Source organism: Rhodamnia argentea, chromosome 7 (assembly GCF_020921035.1).
Source record: "Rhodamnia argentea isolate NSW1041297 chromosome 7, ASM2092103v1, whole genome shotgun sequence".
Classification (NCBI taxonomy): Eukaryota; Viridiplantae; Streptophyta; class Magnoliopsida; order Myrtales; family Myrtaceae; genus Rhodamnia; species Rhodamnia argentea.
In genome coordinates this window covers 19,623,960-19,647,213 of record NC_063156.1, presented here as the reverse complement: position 1 = coordinate 19,647,213, position 23,254 = coordinate 19,623,960, and the positions used below count along the sequence as shown (strand labels likewise).

The 23,254-nt window shown below is 40.1% G+C and overlaps 4 protein-coding genes across 5 annotated transcripts; 2 read left to right on the top strand and 2 right to left on the bottom strand.

Annotated features, from left to right (window-relative positions):
* Positions 1 to 3,452: 3,452 nt before the first annotated feature.
* On the bottom strand, positions 3,453 to 5,299 carry LOC115745854 (gamma-interferon-responsive lysosomal thiol protein-like). The gene is made up of 5 exons (XM_048282435.1): positions 5,017 to 5,299; positions 4,844 to 4,909; positions 4,512 to 4,709; positions 3,988 to 4,080; positions 3,453 to 3,915 (listed from the first exon to the last, which is right to left on the bottom strand). The coding sequence occupies exons 1-5, from the start codon at positions 5,278 to 5,280 to the stop codon at positions 3,763 to 3,765; spliced, it is 774 nt and encodes a 257-aa protein (XP_048138392.1). The 5' UTR covers positions 5,281 to 5,299; the 3' UTR covers positions 3,453 to 3,762.
* Positions 5,300 to 8,708: 3,409 nt separating this feature from the next.
* On the top strand, positions 8,709 to 10,944 carry LOC115745834 (40S ribosomal protein S4-like). Its single transcript, XM_030681441.2, has 5 exons — positions 8,709 to 8,863; positions 9,556 to 9,633; positions 9,738 to 9,918; positions 10,097 to 10,194; positions 10,323 to 10,944. Exons 1-5 carry the CDS (start codon positions 8,861 to 8,863, stop codon positions 10,755 to 10,757), a joined length of 795 nt encoding a protein of 264 aa, XP_030537301.1. The 5' UTR covers positions 8,709 to 8,860; the 3' UTR covers positions 10,758 to 10,944.
* Positions 10,945 to 11,106: 162 nt separating this feature from the next.
* LOC115745833 (ferritin-1, chloroplastic-like) lies at positions 11,107 to 13,297 on the bottom strand. Of its 2 annotated transcripts, XM_030681439.2 has the most exons (9): positions 12,868 to 13,297; positions 12,590 to 12,673; positions 12,434 to 12,494; positions 12,240 to 12,327; positions 12,034 to 12,095; positions 11,859 to 11,924; positions 11,634 to 11,697; positions 11,426 to 11,458; positions 11,107 to 11,391 (listed from the first exon to the last, which is right to left on the bottom strand). In XM_030681439.2, the coding sequence occupies exons 1-9, from the start codon at positions 13,170 to 13,172 to the stop codon at positions 11,240 to 11,242; spliced, it is 915 nt and encodes a 304-aa protein (XP_030537299.1). In that variant the 5' UTR covers positions 13,173 to 13,297; the 3' UTR covers positions 11,107 to 11,239. The 2 variants fall into 2 exon arrangements, with proteins under 2 accessions (XP_030537299.1, XP_030537300.1); XM_030681440.2 differs by having other exon boundaries at positions 11,189 to 11,458.
* Positions 13,298 to 21,607: 8,310 nt separating this feature from the next.
* Positions 21,608 to 23,254, top strand: LOC115745832 (mitoferrin-like). Its single transcript, XM_030681438.2, has 2 exons — positions 21,608 to 22,390; positions 22,782 to 23,254. Exons 1-2 carry the CDS (start codon positions 21,620 to 21,622, stop codon positions 22,989 to 22,991), a joined length of 981 nt encoding a protein of 326 aa, XP_030537298.1. The 5' UTR covers positions 21,608 to 21,619; the 3' UTR covers positions 22,992 to 23,254.

The window sequence follows — 23,254 nt, the reverse complement described above, 5'->3', positions numbered from 1 at the left end:
TCCACCACTTTAGGATTTCAAAATCTATACTATGTTCTGCATCACGAAACTCAAATTGAGTGGTTAAATATTTTTCTAGTTCAGAAATACTACATGTTGCTCCTTTTTTTTTTCCTATTCTTGAGCATATTATACCCTCTACTAGGTGAACTACCACATTCGCTACGTGAGGCAGTAGATTGTAAAGATCCAAAGTCACTTAAACCATATCTACTACAAAATTCTCTATATAATACTACTATAGATTCTTTAACATCTCCTTGTATATTTGAAATATCTATTGAATCTTCCAAATGTAAACAATCATGATAATATACATTTAAATAATCTAGTAAACCGTCTAATTTAATACGTGGATCAAAAACAATACCAACTAAATAGACAAGAGGAATTTGCAAATAATAATGCAATAATTTTTCTCGCATTACTAAAATAGTTCGAGCTAATTCAGTATCATTTTTATATTCACTAAAAACACTACCAATATTAGCACATTCTATTAAAAATAAATGCATAGTAGGATAATAAATACCAGATAAAGTTTTAGTAACATCATTAAAAATTTTCAAAAAATCTAAAAAAATTTTGCAAACGTCCTAATGTTATGGAAGTAAAGTAATTTCGGGAATATTTTGTGAAATAAATATACATAATAAATCTTTGTAATCAAAAGTTTGCCGAAGCAACTCGTAGGTAAAATTCCAACGAGTTGGAATATCTTTTGGAAATCTTCTTGCCCTTCTCCCATGTTGTTTACAAAATTTTCCCCATGATTTCATAAAATGGGGATGACTCCATAAAAATTTAATTGCACCCTTTATTGGGGCGAGATAAGTGTCAAGAGTTCGTAAACCATCTTGTACACATAAATTTAAAACATGGCAAGCACATCTAATGTGAAAAAATTATCCGCCAAAAGTGGGTTTGCAAATATTTTCTAATTCGGAAATAGAAGCGGTACTTGCAGCGGCATTATCAAAACCAATTGAAAATACTTTATTTATCAAATTATATTCTTCTAAAACTTGTCTAATTATTTTATAAATATTATGAGCTGAATATCTTTCATCAAAAACTCGAAATGCAATAAGTCTTTTTTGAATGGTCCAATTGTCACCTATCCAATGACACGTGACACCCATATAAAAATGAATTTGTCAAGGATCACTCCAAATATCACTACCTATATGCATACGTCCATCGAATTCCACAAAAAATTTTGCTAAAATTTTTTTTCCTTTTTTATAAAGATGAAAAACTTCGCGTTTAAGAGTATTTTTTGGAATAGTTGGTGCTTGCGGAACCAACGCAAGATTTATCAAATATTTCAAATTAAAATTTTCACCAGTATTAAACGGAGCATGATCAAGGGCAACATATTCAGATAATGTTTGTTTATAAAGTGCATCAAGATAACGGAATAAAGGATGAGGATTAGAAATGGCGTACCCGGAAATTTGTTGTTGCGTATTGTCTGTCCTCGCTTGCATTGGATGTTTTTTCATCGGATGCCGACGGAATGTTCCATAGCCATCTCCTTTCATAAATTTATATGTTTGCGAACAATATTTACATTTTATATTATACTTACCTTCGCCTTCATCACGTACCTTGTTGAAATATAACCACAAGTCGGATGTATTATCTCGGCTCTTTCATTCCGACTCATTTACCGTTGACGTTTCTTCGACACCAGTGGGAGGATGAAAACTTTCTTGTATTGGGATGTGCTCGACATTCGGAATCGAGACATAGTTGATATTATCGTCGTTGTCTTCCCAACATGCATACTCACGAGGATCATATTCGGGAATGGGATACTCAGAATCTTTCATAGTCATCTTGCCATTTTCAGCATTTTTGCTTCCACTTGCCATTTTTTAGAGAATTGATCAGAAATCTGATTGAGAGAATTGAGGCGGGATTGAGAAAATTGAGCGAATTGAGAGGATTTGAGAGGATTGTTGAGAGGATTTGTGAGAAAAATGAAAGGGGGAGGATATGTATTTATAGGCAAGAATTAAAAATAATTCAATTTTTTTTTTTTAGTTGCATGTGCAACCGCCAAAATGTGCAATAGCTCTTTAGGTCGTTGCCAAATGGCCCAAAGAGCCGTCTTTTTTTTGGGGGGGCTCTCTGCCCCACCGGCCCAATTTTTTATTTATTTATTTTTTACGGGTCGGAACCGGCCCGGAATCGGCGGTTTCGGGCTGGTTCCCATAATTATGGAATCAGAACCGACTCTCAAGAGCGGGTTCCGGTTCTGGGTTGGAACCGTGGGCCCGGTCAACGAGCCGGTTCCGAGCCCACGGGCCCAAATGGCCATGTCTAGCCGCGATGCCCTCGCTGCCGCCGCAGGCAAGGGATTGTGCCTTGCATAGGGTTCGGCGAGGGTCACCAGCCTTGAACTTAGAAAAGAAAAAAAAAAGGAAGAAAAATAAAAAAAATTAGAATTTTTTATAAAATTAAAAAATTATTATTTAAAAAAAATTTCATGTCGGCATTGGCAGTGCCACATCAAACATTTCTTGCTAATAGGACTGAATGGATAAAAGATGAAAAGGTTTATGACTGAATCGGTAAATTTAGAATGTTTAAAATTGAATTGGCAAAAACATCAAAGGTTTAGTAATTGTTAGCAATTTTCCTAAGTGAGGTGAAGAGTCTTAAGCAAAAAGAGGAGGTGACAACGACGGCAAAAGAGGCGATTGCAAATCCCGCCACCGGAGGCATAATAACTTTGGCCATGGAGAAAGTAGCCACGAATCGCGGAACCGCTTGGGTTTCACCAAGTTCTTCGAAGAGAACATCAAGTATTACCATGCAATTCTGGAATCAATTGAGTCAGATTTGAAAAGCCAGCAGCTTGTAGAGGCATGGCTAGCTGTGGGAGTCTCTTTTTGACTCGCCCTTTTGTTTCTTGCCTTGACTGGTTCCCAAGTTGGGAAGAAATAAGGGACCGTTTGCAAGTCCCATTGGGATCTTTGTTGTGTATGTGGCTGGAGAATAAGCCATGCAAGTTTGATGGAAGCCATGGAGTTGATTAGTGGGAGGAGGTCATATTCAGTGGCAATTAGAGAGAACGAGAACGAGAACGAGATCGAGAAGGGGAAAATTATCAAAAAGAAGTCTTAAACTTATTATAATTGTGCCATGAATATCATGATCACATAAATACTTATAAAATTCTTTATCTTTACAGGACTTTGCAATCAAAATGCTCCTATTATGATATGCAAGCTCTTTCGGTTGAAGTACAATCGATGTAAAGTCGTGGCAACATCATCTTCAATTACAATTGTAAGAATGCCAAATTCTTTTCACGTACTCTTGCGAAAAATGGCGACATATACCCGTTCATAGCCCGTCCCGTATAAGAAGACCTACGGAAATCTAGGAGTGTGTTATCCCGTTGATGCTAATTGGACGCTTTATCCGTTAGAAGAGGCTAATTACATCTTCCAAATCCACGAATTCAAGAAATAGATCTGAGATGTGGTTTCGCCTAGTCGCAATTCAAAATCGAGTGATATCAATCTGGAAAGTAATTCCAAGCAACATCAAGAATCGATAACCCCGACTGGACCCAAATCAAGAACCGCGCGACGATGGCCTAACAAAAAAAATATTTGGCAAGATAAACTCGATGAACCAAATAGCCAATGGATTTGTCTATCTGAACAGGCATTTTATTTAGAAACGTGGCGCAAACTATTTGTTAAGCACACATGGTTCAGTTCTTCCACTTCCTGTTGATTTGGTCTAAGTGGACCAAAAAGGGGATCTGGGTTTTCTTGCTTCATCGGCATAGCGGATGGCGGAATTCGCTCCTCGGCGAGTCGAGTTGCAAGCAGCGGGTTTTGGCGGGCCGCCCTCGTAAGCCTGGCAAACGTAGTCCATGAAATTCATGTAGTCCTGCAACCACAACGTATCAGATCAGATCCCAGCTTGAGAGAGAGAGAGAGAGAAGGGTATTAGGATACGAACATCGTAGAGCGGTTGGTCATTCACAGCCACCCACGGTGTGTACCCGTGAGGCGGACTAAGCTGATCAGTCTCAGCTTTGTATTGTAGTTCAAGCTGCATTTGGAGTTGGCAACAGTCAGTTCATAAGTTTAGATCAAGGGACAGAAGCGCATCCCAACAATTACTGAGGTGATGATTCTAGGAGTAGACTAGACATGCCGATTTTTACTGGAATACTGTAGTCTAGTAGCAGCTTAATTCTCTCTACGAGAGAGACGCTGCAAAATATGAAACGAATTTCAAAGAGCAAATCTAGGATCTTTGGAGACTCTGGGTTCCGAAGCTGACCATACTGTTCTCTTCCAATTCCTAAACCCAGATCAAGTTCAGATGGAGGACTGGTGAGAGGGCGGCGAATCCTTCAAAACGAGCATCATTCGTTGAGCCATTACATGGTTCTTCATCCATCGATCGTGAGAAAATGGTGGTAGAATATGCTGCAAGCAAGCATTGGCTTATGGTTACGAAGAAATTCCAGTTTTTACCTCTCTTCCGCGTCCGCTGGTGTAGCACTCGTATATGCCTGCTTCCTCCAATTTCAGCTCTTCCGCACAAGACTCCCACAATTTTGAGGCTGCGACATTTGAGGATTCTTCCTGATGCACAGCAGAGATCTTCCCCGCTTGCAGCCCACCCTCGGAGACATTACGCTCCACGCAGCGAATGAAATTGAAATGCGGATTCTGAACAGGAAGAACGGTGCATTAAGAGAAAAATAATTTAGTCAGTATGAACCAAAAGCAAGAATCTTTCGGCACATCGTGTATTTAGATTAAAAATATAGATGAGGGCCAAAGCGGCCGGAAGCTGCACTTACCAGATCAGACCAGACCTCGATGCCACAAGCTTGAATGGTGTTGAGGTAGCATTCAACCTCACCATGCTACAACAGAATTCAGAGGACTCATAACAGGGACTAGCCAAATCATCGGGCGAGAGAACGTATTGACGTGAAGAACGAAATTCGGGTTTTCAATTTTGAAACTATACCTGGCATATGAATGCTCCGGTGCGACTGTCGATCCGAGTATTGCCCCAAGGGACGATTTTGAGGTTGATAATGTCTATGAGATCGGTGTCGAACGCCTTCACGAGGTGGTTGGCTATGAAATCTGCGCTGCTGGGACACAGGCTCTCGTAGTAGAGCGACAAGTTCACCTTGCCATCATCAGAAGACAAGGACGGAGATGGGGAGATGAGGAAGAGGAGCAGGGTCACAAGAGCGAAGGGGAATAGCCTGCCACCAGAAGCCATTTCGTGTTTGCGGTTGTTAATTGTCCGAGCGCAAATGCGACTTGCATGACGGCCGCAATTTAAACGCGGAATCCGCCAGGACATACATTCGTTCACGTCACTCTAAATGATTCGCATTTTACTTCATGTTTTATTAAATTCTCAGACCCGATGAATCTGATGTCGACATGCACATGATCAAGGTTCATGTTCCATTCGCGTTAGGTGAATCATGCAGCGCGATTAAGAAATGTGACCAATACCACCGTGGTGTCGATTCGGAATCGAGTTAAATCCACAAGAAAGGACCAACTTCTATTTCGAATCGACGCGTACAATCACAAGAGAGATGCGTAAACTTCACTGGCCTGAAACAAACCATCTTAAAACAGTTAAAAAAGTTGGACTCGACAGGCCATCCTGGGACAATAAATGAGGTCAACTGAAGGCATCTCTCCCTCTTTTAGAAGCAGAAGTAAAGAGATGGATGGAAGGTGATGGAGTCGCGATCGCACCAGCTTGAGGATTCTCTTTCTTGTTGTTCGCAAGAGTCCCTGAAACAGATGCTCTTGACACTGTCTGTCATTCATTCTTAGCTATAAAACTACTCCCGCTTTTTCCACATTCGAATCATACGAAAGTACAATAAATTTGTAGCGCTATTGCTATAATAATAACCGTGGAATTTAAATAACGTAGACCTGTTTGTTTTACACGTAAATTCATTTGGCACTTCTCTCCTTATCGAACTTCATATGTCTCCTATCTTTTAGTTTTGAAGTAAAATCAACACTAATCTTGCATTTTACCGCATTTTCATATCGAGATTTAACCAAAGTGATTTTACTTAAGTCTTTTGGAAAGAGCCGCTAAATTAAGTTCTCTTTTAGGTGAAGGGGCCAATATCAATAATTATGATTTTACATAATATTGAGTCGTATAATAATTATCTATATATTTCTTTATCGCATAATATATATCGTCCATCACATACTTGATTTTACTGTTATAAATTTTTTTTTTTTGTACTCTTGATGTGTTTTTTGGTATAGAGTCGGTGCGATTTACTACAAATTCAACTGGAAGCGGTCAAGTCGATTTCACTCTCCGTTTTATTCTATGGTAGATTTGTAATTTTTTGTTTCTACCAAATGACCTGTTGGCCCCAGTAAAGTCACTTTACGTCATTGTACGGGCATAAATATTTTGCCTTTCTAATTAAGTGAATTTTATTACTTATTACATTTTTATATGATAAGGAATATATGATACTTATGAAGGGAGGATTACCAAAAACATCATAAACCTATTGCAATTATGTCAATTCAATCTTAAATCTTTTTTTTGTTGTTGCAAATTCATTTCTAAACATTTTCTTTTGCCAATTTATTTCTAAACCTTTTGTTTTTATGTTAATACAGTCTATCGGGTTAATTTTGGCAAAAAGTCACTAACATGCAGGGCCAAAGCTAACATGGATAGTGTTTTAATATTTTTTACTTTTTTTTTTCTATTTTTTCTCTCCCTTTTTTCTTTCTCCAAACTAGTTGCCGGACCTCGACGACCAACTAGAGGCGAGGTTGGCAAGCGTGAACTCTCACATTGGCTTGGCAAGGCTCGAGTTCACCATCATTGGGCAAGGTTGGCTTCCCCAGCCATGGTGAGGTTGAGCCTTGCCCAGTGACGACAAGGTCACACCACGCTAGGGGTGAGTGAGGATAGGGCGATCAATTGGAGAAAGAAGAAAGAAAAGAAATATTAAATAAAATTACAAGAAATATTAAAATACTTTTAAATTTTTCCACGATCGCGTCTCGTTAGGAGAGGCTGCACCATGTTTGCAATTTTCTTCTAAATTATATAGATTGACTAAATTGGCACAAATGCAAAAAGTTTAAGACTAAACTAACAAAGAAAATGTTTGGTACTGAATTGACACAATTACAATAGGTAGGGCTTTTTTGTTAATTTTTCGTATTTATATGGCTATGATATTGTGACATATTCTAACTCAAAATTTTCTTGAAAATAGAAAAAAAAGGTCTTTATCACTTGGTTGGCATATAGAGTCTATTCTATTAATTATTGCATATATGAAAATATGTGGATATAATTACATCTTCATATCCAGATTGAGATTTCAAGAGATTTTCCTAGAAATTTTGTACTTCTTTAAAAAGAACCTTGATAATTTTATTTAGAAAAAGGGAAGAATCTTTCAATTACATTCGTTTAATGTTCAAAAGTTACTTTTACAATGACACGTTATGTTACATATTATTAGATTAGATGTGGATGTGGGTTTGAAAACCACTGACTAGACATAGATAATTCATCTCGCAAATGCCGCAATAGAAATGCGCTAAACGAGTCAAAAGATGAGGAACAAAAAGGATTTCATCAGTGTAACTCGTTTCAATAAGGTCAGCCAACAAGATAATTCATGGCATTGGTAAGGACTACTCGGGAATTCGCCGATATTTCATTTTACATTGATTAAAACTCCGTTTGTTCAGTGAAAAATGAATGACTTGAAAAATACATTTAAAAAAAAAATCGCTCGTATCACTTACAAAAATGAATGAACGAAATATATTTTTATTGTCAATTAAGATGTTTATATATAAATTGTTATTAATTATAAAAATATTTTTAATTGATTAATATTTCAAGCAATCCTTTTTCAAAAAAATTTTTTTGAATTATTTATTTTTGAGAAACAAATGGAGTCCAAAAAAAATCCATGTACCTAGGGTCGAGGTCAGCAATGATCTCACTTTTCAAATGTCTCAAAAAAAGTATGTACTTTTAGTTTTGCCATTTTTTTTCTAGGGCAAAAATTATCAAAAAGTTCCGAACTTATTGCAATTGTGCCAATTGAGTCACAAATATTTTTTTGGTCAATTGAGTCATAAACATTTTGCATTTGTACCAATTCAGTCCATTCGATCAATTTTGACTGGAAATCGCTAATATGGATATCGATTGTCCTATGTAATAAGGCCAGAGTAGATGTGAATAATTTTTTTTTTTTTTTTGCCAGAAAGCACCGACATTGACACGGGCCGTCTTATGTGGTGAGGCCGACGTAGGAGTGAATAATTTTTTCATAATACTTTATTTTTTTTCGAATTATGCGAAAGGTCTATGATTCAATTGAAAAAAAAAAAAAAGGTTTAAATTGACATAATTGTCCCTCGGCTATCTTTTCCGTTCAGTCGATCCTACGTGGCAGCCTACAGTGCACTCAGGTGATTACTTGGTGTGTATGAGATGTTTCGACGGCCCGTTGTTAGGGGCAAAAGTAAAAGAGACATGTTTTCACAGATCCATCTAGGTTCAAAGCTCATAATGGTGGTTCTTGGGCCGATTCAGTTGGGCCATCGACATGGGCCTAGTCAAGCTCTTGGAGAATAAGGCCCTAAAGCCCAAATGTCCCGAGCGATGAATAAAGGATCTAGGGTTTCGACGGAACCTCTCATTCCTCCGTCACACCGTCTCTGTCGCTCGCTCTGGCGGCCGAATCGAGTCCTATTTCAGGAGAACTGAGGACTGGTGGGGAAAGCCCGCCCGCCGTTTCGTCTGAGCTGAAGCAACCAAAATGGTCAGTAACCCTCTCTTCTCCCTCTCTTTCTCTCTCTCTCTCTCTGGATCTTCTTTCTCGTTCTGCATAGCCTTTGGTTTATGTTTTCGTTGACCCTCCCCGCCATGTCGGCCCTGTCTCTGCAACCTCCTGAATAATCTTTCGCTGCATTGGTACTTAGTAGATTGGAGATTTGGAATGGTGTGTTAACATCCTTTAATGTGAAAGTTGAATGTTTCTTGGCGGAAGTAGTTTTGCAAATGTTTGCAATTACTTGTGCTTGTAGGAGGGTGGCGGTGATGAGCTCTCGAGGTTGCGTCCTTGTTATTTTCTGGTGGAGTGTCTAGACAGAATGAGGGCTTTGTAGATGCCTGACGTCTCTTTCTGAAGTAAAATCAATGAGACCCGTCTCATTCTGGAGTCATTGATTGGCTCTCTATTATTTTTCGGTTGGGGCTTTGTGTTTTTAGTTTCCTTTGGATGTGTTTGCGCTGACGTGAAGTAGCAAATTAGTTGATTATGAGTTCTGATTGGAATGAATCTGAGCCCTGAAGGTCCAGCAAATTTGTGAAACTTCAGTGGTATAGGAAAATTTGTTGACATGCAAAGTCGGAGACGTGACGATTTGCTGTTTTCCCCGTTATTAGTCCACCAAGGAAGTTTCTTTTTTACCCCTTTTTCCTCATCGATTGTAATGTTGTTGCACATAACAGGCACGTGGATTGAAGAAGCATTTAAAGAGGCTCAATGCTCCCAAGCATTGGATGCTTGACAAGCTAGGTGGTGCATTTGTGAGTGACCCCGTCAAATTCCCTTTTCTCTTTCAGATGAGTTGTTGCTGTGCCTTTTTGGGGTCTTTCATTTCTGCATTCTAATGTCATCTCTGGATGTGCAGGCGCCTAAGCCATCATCTGGACCTCACAAATCCAGGGAATGTTTGCCTTTGATCCTCATTCTGCGTAACAGGCTGAAATATGCTCTTACGTATCGTGAGGTCATTGCCATCCTTATGCAGCGCCTTGTTCTCGTTGACAACAAAGTCAGGACAGATAAGACTTACCCTGCTGGTTTCATGGGTACGTCGATGCCTCGTTTCATTTCTGAGACTTCCGTGCTCTTTTTTCTTTTTCAAGCTCCACTGGAAGCAGTGGATGATATCCGGGAAGCATTTTGTGTATTATGTTTGTCCTTTGGTCTGCAAGATTGTAGTTTAGCTTGCTGATATGTGACCTTTTCCATTATCTCACTTATCAGATGTGGTCTCAATTCCCAAGACAACTGAGAATTTCCGTCTCCTCTATGACACTAAGGGCCGATTCCGACTTCACAGCATTAGGGATGATGAGGCAAAGGTTGGTCTACCATCTCTCTCAATGGGCTTTGTTGGTTGCATTAAATATACTTAGTGCACAAAGATTGTGTTGAATTTTCTTATGCATTATATTCACTGTTCTTATTTCACGGAATATGGTCATTTCAGTTCAAGCTTTGCAAAGTTCGTTCAGTCCAGTTTGGGCAGAAAGGCATCCCATACCTCAACACCTATGATGGCCGTACTATCCGCTACCCAGACCCTCTGATCAAGGCTAACGACACAATCAAACTGGACCTTGAGGCCAACAAGATCACTGAGTTCATCAAATTCGATGTCGGGAATGTTGTCATGGTTACTGGGGGAAGGAACAGGGGACGTGTTGGAGTTATCAAGAACCGTGAAAAGCATAAGGGAACTTTTGAGACTATTCACATCCAAGATGCGCAAGGCCACGAGTTTGCTACTCGCTTGGGCAATGTTTTCATCATCGGAAAGGGGACGAAGCCTTGGGTCTCCCTTCCTAAGGGCAAGGGTATCAAGCTGTCCATCATCGAGGAGGCAAGGAAAAGGCTTGCAGCTCAAGCATCCGCGACTGCGTGAGTTTACTTTTGATGCATGTGTTGGATTAGCAGACTAGCAGTTGTTATTTAGCTACAAGAGGATTTTGGGAAGTGGACGTTTTGCTTTTGGTTCCAGTGCAATTCTGACTAATTTTGCTCTTCCGAAATAGATTTTCCTGTCAATTTTTATGGGCAGTTTGAGGCCATAATATCTGTTACAGTGTGTTCCTTTGCATGCTTTATTTCTGTTCCTGTTTGACCTATCCTAAAGGTTGAGTTATTCTCGTGTAGAAGAGGCGGGAGGATAATTATGTTGCACCGATGATCTATCGAATCTATGCTAGATTTTATGTTTTCTTAGCCGTATTCGAATCAGCAAAACAGGGCAGTTCCGCTATAGCTTTTAACATTCCTTTGTATAATTTAAAAAGAAGTGAAGTTGCACAGTCCGGGAGACCAGCCTGTGACGTGTTGGTAAGCAGCGTTCAAGGACTGAAATTCTATCCTCGGATTTTCACTTCACTATGGGAAATAGAGCTTATTTAGAGAGCAACTGAACTTTCTACAAACACAAACTCTTAAAAGCTTTCTCCTGGTTTCAACCGAAAAAAAGTAGGAAACTTTGTCTTGGTGATGATTTATTCTTTCTACAAACTGGAAAAGATTTGATCTGAACCCCCTGGTTGCGACATTATACGGTGTCGCCTTCATGTAATAGCTTCTGATCAAAATGCCAAACACCTGGAAGTTGCCAAAACGGCCTGAGTTAGAACTCAATATTAAGATGGAGAGACAGGAACACAAATAGGGTCCTATTACGAAGCCTATTGTCTGATTTGTTGAAGGCGATGTCATTCTTTTCTTCCACTATAGAATACGAAAAGGATGAGTTTTCCTTTCGGTTTCAGATTCATACCATGGCCTTTTCCGACCATTCTCAGCTGTGTGACGAAATCTGCTATCTTCTTGATTGCTTCGACCTATGGACGTGCCAGAATATATTAGGAGTTGCAGATTCTTCCAAATATTTACAATAGAACAGAGGGAATCATCTTCCTGATAATTGAAACGTCTGTTCGCGAAAGTAATCAACATCACTTGTGGGGGAAAAAAGTAGGAATTTAAGGGATCTCGGGCTGACCTGCTCATACAAGAACTCGCTTTCTATAAAATCCTGGAGCTGCGGGTCATTGTTTTGTTCTGCAACCTGTAAATAAGCAGGACAAAAATTGTCCGGCAACACTTTTCGGCTCATTTGGAGAACAACATACAAGAACCTATAGAGTAGGCACAGAAAGTTTTGAGAGTATTATCACCCTGTGCAGGCTCAGGAGCTTTTCATTTGTCAACTTCTCCAGAGATAACGCTAGCTCCATTGCTGAATTGGTGAACCGAGCAGGAAAAAAAAACATGACTATCATGAACCGATTTCGTGACAATAATTGTGCGAAAAAGAAACTGCACTTGATCGAAAACCTTGAAACTACAAAGGACAGTCAGAGAAACTAGCTAAAAAGCTTACAATAAAGGGCATCCCCTTTCTCGGCATGCTCGAACTCCGAAGGCAGCATCAAGATGGAGTGAAGTTTTACTTTCCCTCCTCGTTTGTTCTTTGTATTAACAGAACAAAAGCATATAGAATCATCAGTAATTATGGTGCCTTTCAGCTACATGAAGTAAGACCAAAATGAAGCCAACTATGAGCTTCTATCTAACCTGGTACTCCATCAACTTCTCAGCATGCTCTCTTTCCTCTTCACTCGACTCCTTATAAAATCTTTGATAATCCAGAGACATTTGAACAATTAAAACACCGATTTAGTATCAAACCAATCAGAACGGCATCAAAACGAATCTCTTCAATCAGCTTACTTGGCAAGGCCCTTGAGAGCAATGTTGTCCCGGTCGAAATATGCGTACATGGCGTGGTAAACGTAGGACACAGTGTACTCCACACTAGTCACAAGAGCAAGAACAAAAGTTTATGATTCAAATGACGGAAATGGCCGTGTTATACATAAACCATTCGCAACTACATCACACAGACAACCGGAGGCATAAAAATAAGGAGCACCAACGTTAAAACTAGTGATATATGCGCTATGATATCGTGTTACGCAAACCATTCTTCCATTGTTCGCCCTACTTACTTGATCTGCTCGTTGATCGCGGCTTCGCAGTCCTCGGAATAGTATTGACGGGCGAGGGAGAGCTGAGGCGACAACGGGACCGCAAGTTCTTCTCTCTTGACCTCTTGGAAAGGCTGGAAGACGATGCCCGTGAGAACAGGACCATCGGCTTCTGCGGAGGCTCGCACTCGTGCCGCACGGGCAATTCCTTGCCTCGAACTTGATGGCAGAAAACGCAGCGAAGGCGCGAATGAGCTTGCCATGGGCATGGAGGAAAGCTTATCACTTGGCCATAGAGAGAAAGCTGAAACAAGGCTCGACGACATCGCCTCTGATCTAGAGAGAGAGAGAGAGAGAGAGAGAGAGAGGGGAGAGAAATACACCGAACCAGGTGGAGAAAGAATTGGAGATTAGAAGGGAGAAGGCGTGATCCCAGTTACACAACGCGGCTTCTTTGACATTTTTATAGCAGACGAAACGGAGCACGGGAAGCCAAAGAGTTCCAGACGCATGGGGGATCAGGGGAGGCCGGATCAGATCCACGTGGCGAGGATCTGGTGGGTGAGGTGTTGGGGGCGTGTGGCCGCCTCACGACGACCCAATGTGAAACCAGAATCTCGACAAGATACCCAAGACACGTGGCGAGCCAATCCCTTCTCTTCTCTCACCGTCGCTGGCAGCAGCCACAAGATTACAAGATTTTGTCCTTTCTTGCTGAAGAATTAAGGTCACGCGCTGCAGTTGCTCGTTGGAGCACACTCGCTCCGCCCATCGCGGCCCATCACTTTCATTTGACATGTTCCATAGGCCACGGTGATAAGCTCATCGATCTTGGACATTTCAATTTCGAGTATACCGAGTTGTTACCGCTCAAATAAAACAGACAGATGATTATGGGCAGCGTCTCCCTGATCTTTCATCTCTAAAAAGACGGTACTAAGTGTTGATCGAGTCTTGTCGAGCCGAATCAACGATAATTTGCCATTTGGACATGATTTGATTCAATCGTTCAAACTTGTCAATGCTACATTAACAAAAAGTAAATTTCAATCTAACCTTGTATTTAGCCCGGAACTCGAATTCTGACGTGATCTTGGACTAAAACCGAAGGATAACATTGTGTAAGTGCTTCTAATTCGCGAATGTATGCTTTGAAAAGGATTAAAAAAAATCATTAACTTGATTTAACTCAACTTCACCCTTAGGCATGGTCATTTTCACTTTAATAAGCAAGAAATTGATTACTGATTTTCCACCCAAACTCGTAGTACGTGTTAAACTTTAAAAAGTTATGCAAATACTAAATACAAATCCTTCTATCATCATCTTTACGTGTTAATTATGGAAAAAATTATCAAAGAAGTCTTAAACCTATTGCATTTGTGCCGATTCGGTCTTAAATCTTTCAATTATGGTAATTGAGTCCTAATATTTTTACATTTTGTCACTTAAGTCCATTTAGTCAATTTAATGACATGAATGTCAACTATCCAATGTGGCACGTTCGACGCTAACATGGATTATTTGTTACTTTTTTTGAATTTTTATTAGTTTATTTATTTTCTTTTCTGTCTATTCTTTTTTTTCTATTTTATTGTTAATGGCCGGTAGGGGGGTTGCTAGCCACCGGCTCGGGCTCGGTGACCTCATGGCCACCAGGTGAGGGTCACGGGTTCTCGCCAGCAAAAGTGAGGGTCGCGGATCTCGCTTGGATCTAGACGAGGGTAGTGAACCCTCACCCGGTGGCCAACAAGGGCCATGACCCTTGCCAACGGTTGGCGAGAGCTACCGGGCTCTCGTCCGGTGGCCGCCGGGAGTCATTAGGCTTCGGCCGGTGGCTAGTGGTCTCTTGTCGGCCCTTAACAATAGAAAAAAGAAGGAACAGAAAAATATTAATTAAAAAATATATTATTTTAAAAAGATTAAAAGAATTTTCACGTCAATGTTGACCGTGTTACTTAGGATAGTCGGTATCCATGTCATCAATTTTTAGTCAAAATTAATCTTGTAAACTCGATTGTCACAATTAAAAAGGTTTATGTCTCAATTGGCAAAATTGAAAAGTTTATGATAGAATTGACATAAATATAATAGGTTTAGGACTCTTTTGGTAATTTTCCCTCTAAGTGTAAGGAAAAGTTAGACGCAATAAGTAAGATTCATTAATTCCAAGGCTAGAAAAGGGATTGGATGGGGAATAAGAGTCGGACCAGTGATATTTATCCACGTAGCGCGAGTGAGCTTTGAAAACTCGCTGACGAGTTGCTATCTTCTCACTATAACGCTTGACCAGTTTCACACGGAGGCACCGACAGCTTCGTGGAAAATGGCATGGTTGCGGGAAAACGAGTGCCCATAGCAGTCCAGGTTAAGATCTTGAAGCCAAGAAGAGTAACCTTCGTAAAAAGATAAGAGAATAGTATGAATAGTTTATAAACTTTGGCTCAACGTGCAATACTATTCTCAAACTGTTGATTTATTCAGTGTGGTTCATTAGCTGCTGGTAATTATTCAATGTAGCCATTCCATTTGCTCAACGTTCATTGACTATTCGTATCATTTTCCTTCTATACATCAACATATCAATTTGTATTGTTTGAGGGCTAATCTTTGTATAAACTTGTCAAATGAATAGATCGTTGTTTTGGATCGGATTGAAAATGATTCGATTCAAATTAGTCCATTTAATATGTATTGATTAATTTTTCTACAATACGATATTGGTGAAATAGGGCTACCAACCTCTAACCAAAATATAAATAAAAATAGGGCTACCGACCACATATTCTTCTACTTAACTAGGGGCATATTATAAATATTTTGTCTGGGTCCGCAAACTCAACATCGTCCTCCACATGTGTGTAAATAGGTCTATCTCATACTCTAACTCGAATCTTGGTGGATTTTTTTGTTCTTTAACCCATTTAGACCTTCAACCAAAAAAAAAGAAAAAGAAAGAAACATTCGGACCTGCAAATTAAGTTCTTCCGTTAATTCCGTCTAACCGAAAAACAAAAAATATTGACATGTCATTTTCTATTAATTTCTCTCTCCTAGATTTTTTTTTATCATTTTCTTTTTCAAATTTTACTTAAATTAGATAAATTGATTAAAAATGATACTATTCTTTTCTGAAAACCAAGTAAGAAAACAAAAATGGAACAAGCCCTCGCCGGTTGCCCCCACCACGGCCACCGTGAAGAGTCGGCCGAGGTCGCCTAGGCTTTCTCAAAGCCTAGCGATGCCCGGCAAGCCCGGATCTAAGGAAGGGCACAACCTCGCCCTAGGTCCGAGCGACGATCGCTCTACCTTGCCTAAGGCTGGTGAGGGTCAAAGAGGCCTTGGCTAGGGCCGGGAGAGCATTGACTAACCACCACCCCCCCTCCCCCCCCCCAAAAAAAAAAAAAAAGAGAGGACCAACAACCTTTCCTTAAATCTAGTGCAAGGCCAACAGATCCTCCTCGAGATCTTGGGGATCAGTGAAGCAGACGAGGGTTGCTAGGCTTCGAGAAGGCCTAGGTGACTTCTGCCGACCTTTCCTAGCGGCCATCGATGAGGGCTTGGCCACAACCATTAATGTGATTTTTTTTTTTAAAATTTTTTAGCTTTTAAAACTAATTTAGTTTGTATTTTTCTAAAGTGGCGCTTGGTCGGCGCCACATTATCGCCACGTGTCTTAAGAGAATAATAAAATAAGCTATGCTAGCCTTTTTTTGTTAGCCTTGGATGGAGTTAACGGAATGACTTGATTGAATCAACTCGATAATTTTTTATGACTTAATTGCACTTTTGCAGTTTTGGAACTCAATTGCACCTTCATAATAAGTTTTAAAACTTCAGTTGCACCTATCCCAAAAGAAGAAAAAACAAAGAATTAATTGCAAGAGTTTAATTTCAAAATGTTGATGAGAAAAGCGAATAAAATTTTGGTGGTGTTCATGTTAACATTGGAATATAAGGATAAAAATAAAGAACTTTCCATTATCTGAGTTATACAATTCATATAAAGACACCGGGCATAATACTAGCGGCTGGTTGGATCAAACTGAAAAATAGGTTTTGAAAATTTTGAGTACCAAATTTTAAGTGGGAAAGATTTTAAGTGTTGAATATGGAGCATAAAGTTGTCTGATAATTGATGAATGATGAAAATAAATATTTTCTTACCCGACATGGGGTTGTGAATGTTATTACTAGGCTTTAGCAACATGCTTGGTAAGGTTTGAAAATTTTGATTCAATCACTTAACCACTCAGTCAACCCTTTAATATTATTGTGTAATATGATGAAACTTATATACAACAATACATATACACACATATTGCTTGTAAATCCAAAGGGTCGGTCGTGCGAGATTTTGGTCTAAGATTATGAAACGAGGATATAGCAAGAGTGACTTCACATGGATGCATCTTGCTTGTTAGGATTGCTCACGTAGCCATTCAATTAACATTGATGTCGTGCTCGAGATAGATATCCAGATCCTCGATGGCCCGGCTGATCAAATTATTAATGTCTTTGATTAACATGGTACAAGTTAGACTATGTTAAGCCAACAAGTATCGACAAAACCTACATTCAAATTTAACTAAAACTGAAAGTGAGTGATGTATTGATTGAAGAGAAAGCACGGTCCTCATAGATTTTTCGTACTTTGGTCCTCCGTAAATTGTCGCACAGACCGAAGGAGTTGGGTTAGGAACTTCAAACGGGGAGGGAATTGAAACAACTCGAGAGCTCGGAGCAAAGGCTTTCCCGGGCTGAACTATAATGGGCCAAGCCCAATAGACAACATACGAATCCGACAGAATTGGCCTATTTTAACTTTTCTTATTTTCTTATTTGGTTTTTATTTATTTTTTTTTGTGCCTATTTTTTGCTTAAATCGAAGAAGGTGGACTCCAAAAGCAAGGAATCTTAGACACTAGTGCAAAGGAACGGAACGTGACTTTGACTTCTAGTGGTGCCCGGGGGACCCCAGGAGTTGCTTCAATTCAAACCTATCCCCCTCATCTTTGTCAAGTTCCGGGGATTGTGACGATTCATCTCATGCTCCACCTTGATGGACCGATGGTGGGAGTTCTCAATTGGGTCCTTGATTACCCCAGTTTCCTGATTAATTCTCCATATTTTCTAAACATTGCTACGCTTGCGATTATGTATGTTTCATCCGCGATTCACATAAATTACTACCGATGGCATATAAATCTCGTAATCGGTGGCATAACGATGTCGATGCCGGTACCGTTCATCGGAACCGCTCTACTGATATGATGCGGCGAGGGTCCTTTTTAGCGATAGCGGCAGTAAATGGTTTATCTTCTTTTAAGACCATGCAAATGAAAAGCTTGTGGATACCACACGATTCCGCGGAAACGTGGCTCTCAGTCTATCTGCTCTTATCTCCCATTCGTTTTCATGAGGAATACGACGATTATGAGAGCGATGGATGTTTCATGTGGCATGGAAGACTTATCGCTGCGATATGGACGATGGTCTTGTGGATAGCACGCGGCGTGCTTTGTGGAGATAAATCTCTGTCTTGTCAAGCTCAATAAAATTTAAAGGCGCCCGCAATTGATCTTTTACAAGTTCTGAATTTGAATTTAACAAAACCCGAAATCTAAAGAGTACTACTAATGCCATGCTCTCATTTTGAGAATACACAATTTAGTTTTGGGGTAAATACACTAGAAGTCCTAAAACTTATCACGAAAGTGCAATCGAGCCATCAAACTTTCAAAAAATGTAATCAAATTCTATAACTTGTTACAAACATGCAATCAAGTACTAAAATTTAACAAAAAAGAAAAATACAATTAAGTCCTAAAACGGGCCACGAAGGTTTAATCGAGTTCTAAAACTTTCAAAAAGTACAATTAATAAAAGGACTTGATTGAACCAATTTGATAAGTTTTATGGCATGATTACATTTTTTTAAAATTTTTTAGGACTCAATTGCACTTTCATGTCAAATTTTAGTACTTAATTGCACTTTTTCAAAGTTTTGAGACTAAATTGCACTTTCATGACAAGTTTTAGGACTTATAATGCACTTATCCGCTTTAGTTTTTGTTGAGAGGCGCAATGAAAACATCAAACCTTTACCTAGAGAGATTGTCAAAGAAAAGTCAAAATCCAAGTCTATTAACATATAAAGTTTTTTTTTTTTTTTTTGGTAAAATGTTAACATATAAAGTTCAAATTACTTTTACTCAAAAAATTTAAATCCATAAGATTATGAGTGAATTATGATATACATTCACTACTTTACTTTACATCACATCTGTGGTGTAGGATTGCTTTTACGTAACACCCTCACTCGTGTACCTCAAAAAATCTCGTCAAGTGTGAGCCAATCAAAACTTAAATCTCCATCTTGAACCAGTCAAGTTGGACTGCAACACAATATCTGTCTTGACTCCTCCTTAATTGCCTTGGCTCAGCCAAGCTCGGTAGAGTGCACTACTTGCCACCATGATCGGGAGTCACAGTTGAGATTCTTTCTTTGAGAAATTCATCAGATCCCAATTCATACATTTTGGGACAGGCTCATCTAGACCATCGATTTTGATATCACTTGTTGGAGATGGAACGGAACTCTGGTACCATAAACTAGGGAGATCCCATGAGACAATCCAAATTCAAGTTCATCAACATATTCAGTTCGACAAAGTAGGTGCATGAGCATTATTCTCATTTCCTGTAGTAATAGAAGGTGTAGTGGTAGGATTTACTCCTCGTGTTACAATATCCCCCATTAAATTGTCTGACGCCTTGAAGAACCACTTCATCTTGTTGCACCATATGTAATCTTTCTCGTCAAAGTAAGGAGGCTTGTTGTTGAACTATCCATCGTTTGATCCCGATGAATTATTGCTAGACACACTAGATCGTTAACTTAGATATAAAACACTATAAAATAATGGGCACCACGCTCCGATACCAATTGTTGTATATATCAATAACAATTAGAGTGGGGTGAATAGGTGATTTTAATTGAATTGGATTAGAAATTTATGGAATTAAAAGAATCAAGTCAAATATCACACGTAATCAGAATTTGAAGGTATGCGGTTTATAATTCTGAACACCAATATGCAATATTTTATCAAAACACACTAAGAAGAGCATAAGGATAGAGAAAATCACACACGATAATTATAGTAAGTCGACTTAAATCAAGCCTACATCTACTTTCCCACGCCGACAACCGATAGGTTGGATTCCACTAGATAAATCCATGAGGATTTACAACAAATGATGACATTCTTTTTGATAGATCACATTATCTTCTCTCAATCACTTTTACAAAGCCTCTCAATGATCGTGGTATAAAGCTCATGAAGACAAGTATGTAGAATATTAAGCTCTCTGCATGCTGAAATTTTTTATTCCGATCTCTCTTACTCGTAACAACATTAAGATCTCTTTTTATACTTCTCCACCTCCAAATTAACCGTTGGACGGTTCTCCGGAGGATCACTCTTCAATCTTTAATTGGAGGTCTCCAATCCTTAATTGAGCGATACCGTATCTTGATAGCCATTGAGTGATAAGAATCTGAATCCTGCTGATTGGGTCGCCCATACAACCAAATTTTTGGTTTCCATAAGTAGATGCCTTCATTTTGGAAGTTGGCTTGTCTCTTGAAGATAATATCCAACTTGAGATATTCTACGATCTGTTGTTGAATAATTTTCCATATCAAATGTTACAAAATTCCTTTGTTCAAATATGAACACTTTTTGAATATATCGGTAGTTTCTGGATATGTTGCAGTTTCCGAACATTCTTTAGAAAACAAAACCAATCTTCAAAAGTTGAACAAAGAGGACAATGGGTTGGAACTTAATAGAGTCCTTGTTAATGCTTGCCTATAAGTCTCCATTCAAAGGTGTAGTTGAATTTACATAAGTAGCACTCCACTTAATTTGAACAACATAATTCAACTCCTTCATAAACAAATACACAATACTCTTGACTTGAGTCCGAATAACCAACTAAAGTCAATATAGGTTTCTTTTCTCATGTGTCTCACTCGGAATAAAATACAGTAATGTATTTACCATATTCAATTAGACTAAGGACACGTTTGTCAATATCAATTATATTAAAGGATGTTTTCTCAACATCAATCTCACAAAGGAATTGCACAAAATCTTACCCAAGATTTGTTGGCTTCAACACTCTAATTTTGCTTACGTGAAGAAGCAACCTTTTTTATGCTACACACTTGTATATATAAACAAAAGTTAGATCCTAGATAGGAAATTTACTCAAACTAGGTGACCCCTCAATTAGCAAATCTACTTAACTTAGAAAAAAATTCTTTTCGAGCTTAAACTCAAGATATAATTTCAATAAATTTGGTGATGACTCTAGTCTTGGATTTGAAAATAAGATCCTTTGACTTTGGTTGATTATGTAAACCTAGGTCTTTGAGAAGATTCAAGGATTTTAGGGCACTTAAAACTAGCGATATGAGTTTGTAGAACACGCTAATATGCCTAGAACATCTGCACAATGTTATATATGTTTGTATTAAATATATGTGTACATAATATATTGCTTAGTGCAGTCTCTTTCCCTCCCACCCCCACATCCCAAAAAATCGCCAGGAAGAAATTATTAAGCATGGAGACAAAACCCAGTCTTATTCCACCTCGAAAGCGATCTCCACACGCCAATAATTCCCTCCGCTTTTTAAACCTCCAAACCACACCTCCCTCACCACCACCACCACCACCACCACCACCACCACCACCACTCCATGGCCGCCACTGACGTTTCTACCCAATACGGACCTGTACCCAAATCCCCGGTGATCAGCCCCGAACTAACCGTCTCTGCTGACTACCATGATGGCCTCTTGTTCTGGCAATATATGGTCGCCGGCTCCATTGCCGGCTCTGTCGAGCATATGGCTATGTTCCCGGTGGACACCCTCAAGACACGCATGCAAGCCCTTGCCGGGTCTTGCCGGACTCAACCTGGAATCTACCGGGCCTTCACCTCCATCCTGAAGCTCGAAGGCCCTGCCGGACTCTACCGGGGCATCGGTGCGATGGGTCTTGGAGCGGGGCCGGCCCATGCGGTCTACTTCTCGGTCTACGAGTTCTTCAAGGAGTCCTTCTCCTCTGGCGACCCAAACAACCCCGTGGCCCATGCTGCATCGGGGGTATGCGCCACGGTGGCGAGTGATGCGGTGATCACGCCAATGGACATGGTGAAGCAGCGGCTGCAGCTGGAGAGGAGCCCATACCGGGGGTTGGGCGACTGCGTGAGGCGGGTCCTAGTGGAGGAAGGGATTGGGGCGTTCTATGCGTCGTACCGGACCACTGTCGTGATGAACGCGCCCTTCACGGCGGTGCACTTCGCAACATACGAGGCTGCCAAGCGGGGCCTGATGGAGGCATTCTTGCCGGAAGCAGCAAGCGACGAGAGCCTGGTGGTGCACGCAACAGCCGGGGCAGCAGCGGGGGCGTTGGCGGCTGCAGTCACGACTCCGCTCGACGTGGTCAAGACACAGCTGCAATGCCAGGTAATGACAAATGACTCCACCCAGGCATGTTTAGTGGTATAGGAGACTATCTTATCTATCGATTTCGGCCCTAAACCATTCGTATGCTTCTGGAAATTTTCAGACAGGGGGATTAAATAGTGACTCATCAGTTGAGTTTTCTCTATTGTAGTACATAATCACTTTCCGGTTGTTACTTGTCCACATCCGTTTGACAGTTTATTCGCCGAATTTCCTCAGTTGTCTGTGCATCCTGGGTTCATACCATATACGACCACTGTTCTCCGTACTCTGATTTGTTTTTATGCAGCTCCTATTACAGCTTCAGCGATATAGGTAGTTTTAGGACAATACAACGTTGCTGGACATATCTTTGGAATGACAACTATTGTTCTTCGCCATAAATATGCAGGGAGTCTGCGGTTGCGACAGATTCTCCAGCAGTTCGATGGGCGACGTCATTCGAGCCGTGGTGAAGAAGGATGGGTATCGTGGGCTCATGAGAGGATGGATTCCGAGGATGCTATTCCACGCCCCGGCCGCTGCGATTTGTTGGTCGACCTACGAGACCTCGAAGTCCTTCTTCCAACGACTCAACGACAGTAAAAGCCGAAGTCACTGATGCATGCCAAAGACCACGAGCCAAGGGAATCAAACCAATGCTTATAGCTGTAATTTGGATTTCGGAGTAAGAGTTGTATCAGCAACTTCATGGCTGGACTGATCTAAATCTAAAGATGAAAACCACGCCTCGCATAAACATCGGATTAAGGGCAACTGGGATGTATATGGTGCTGATGAAGTTGTAGCCCCGTATCAAGTAATACTGCAATTAGCGATTGATCGATCGAACCGACCATCGACCTCTCTCTAGTGCAAGTTCAA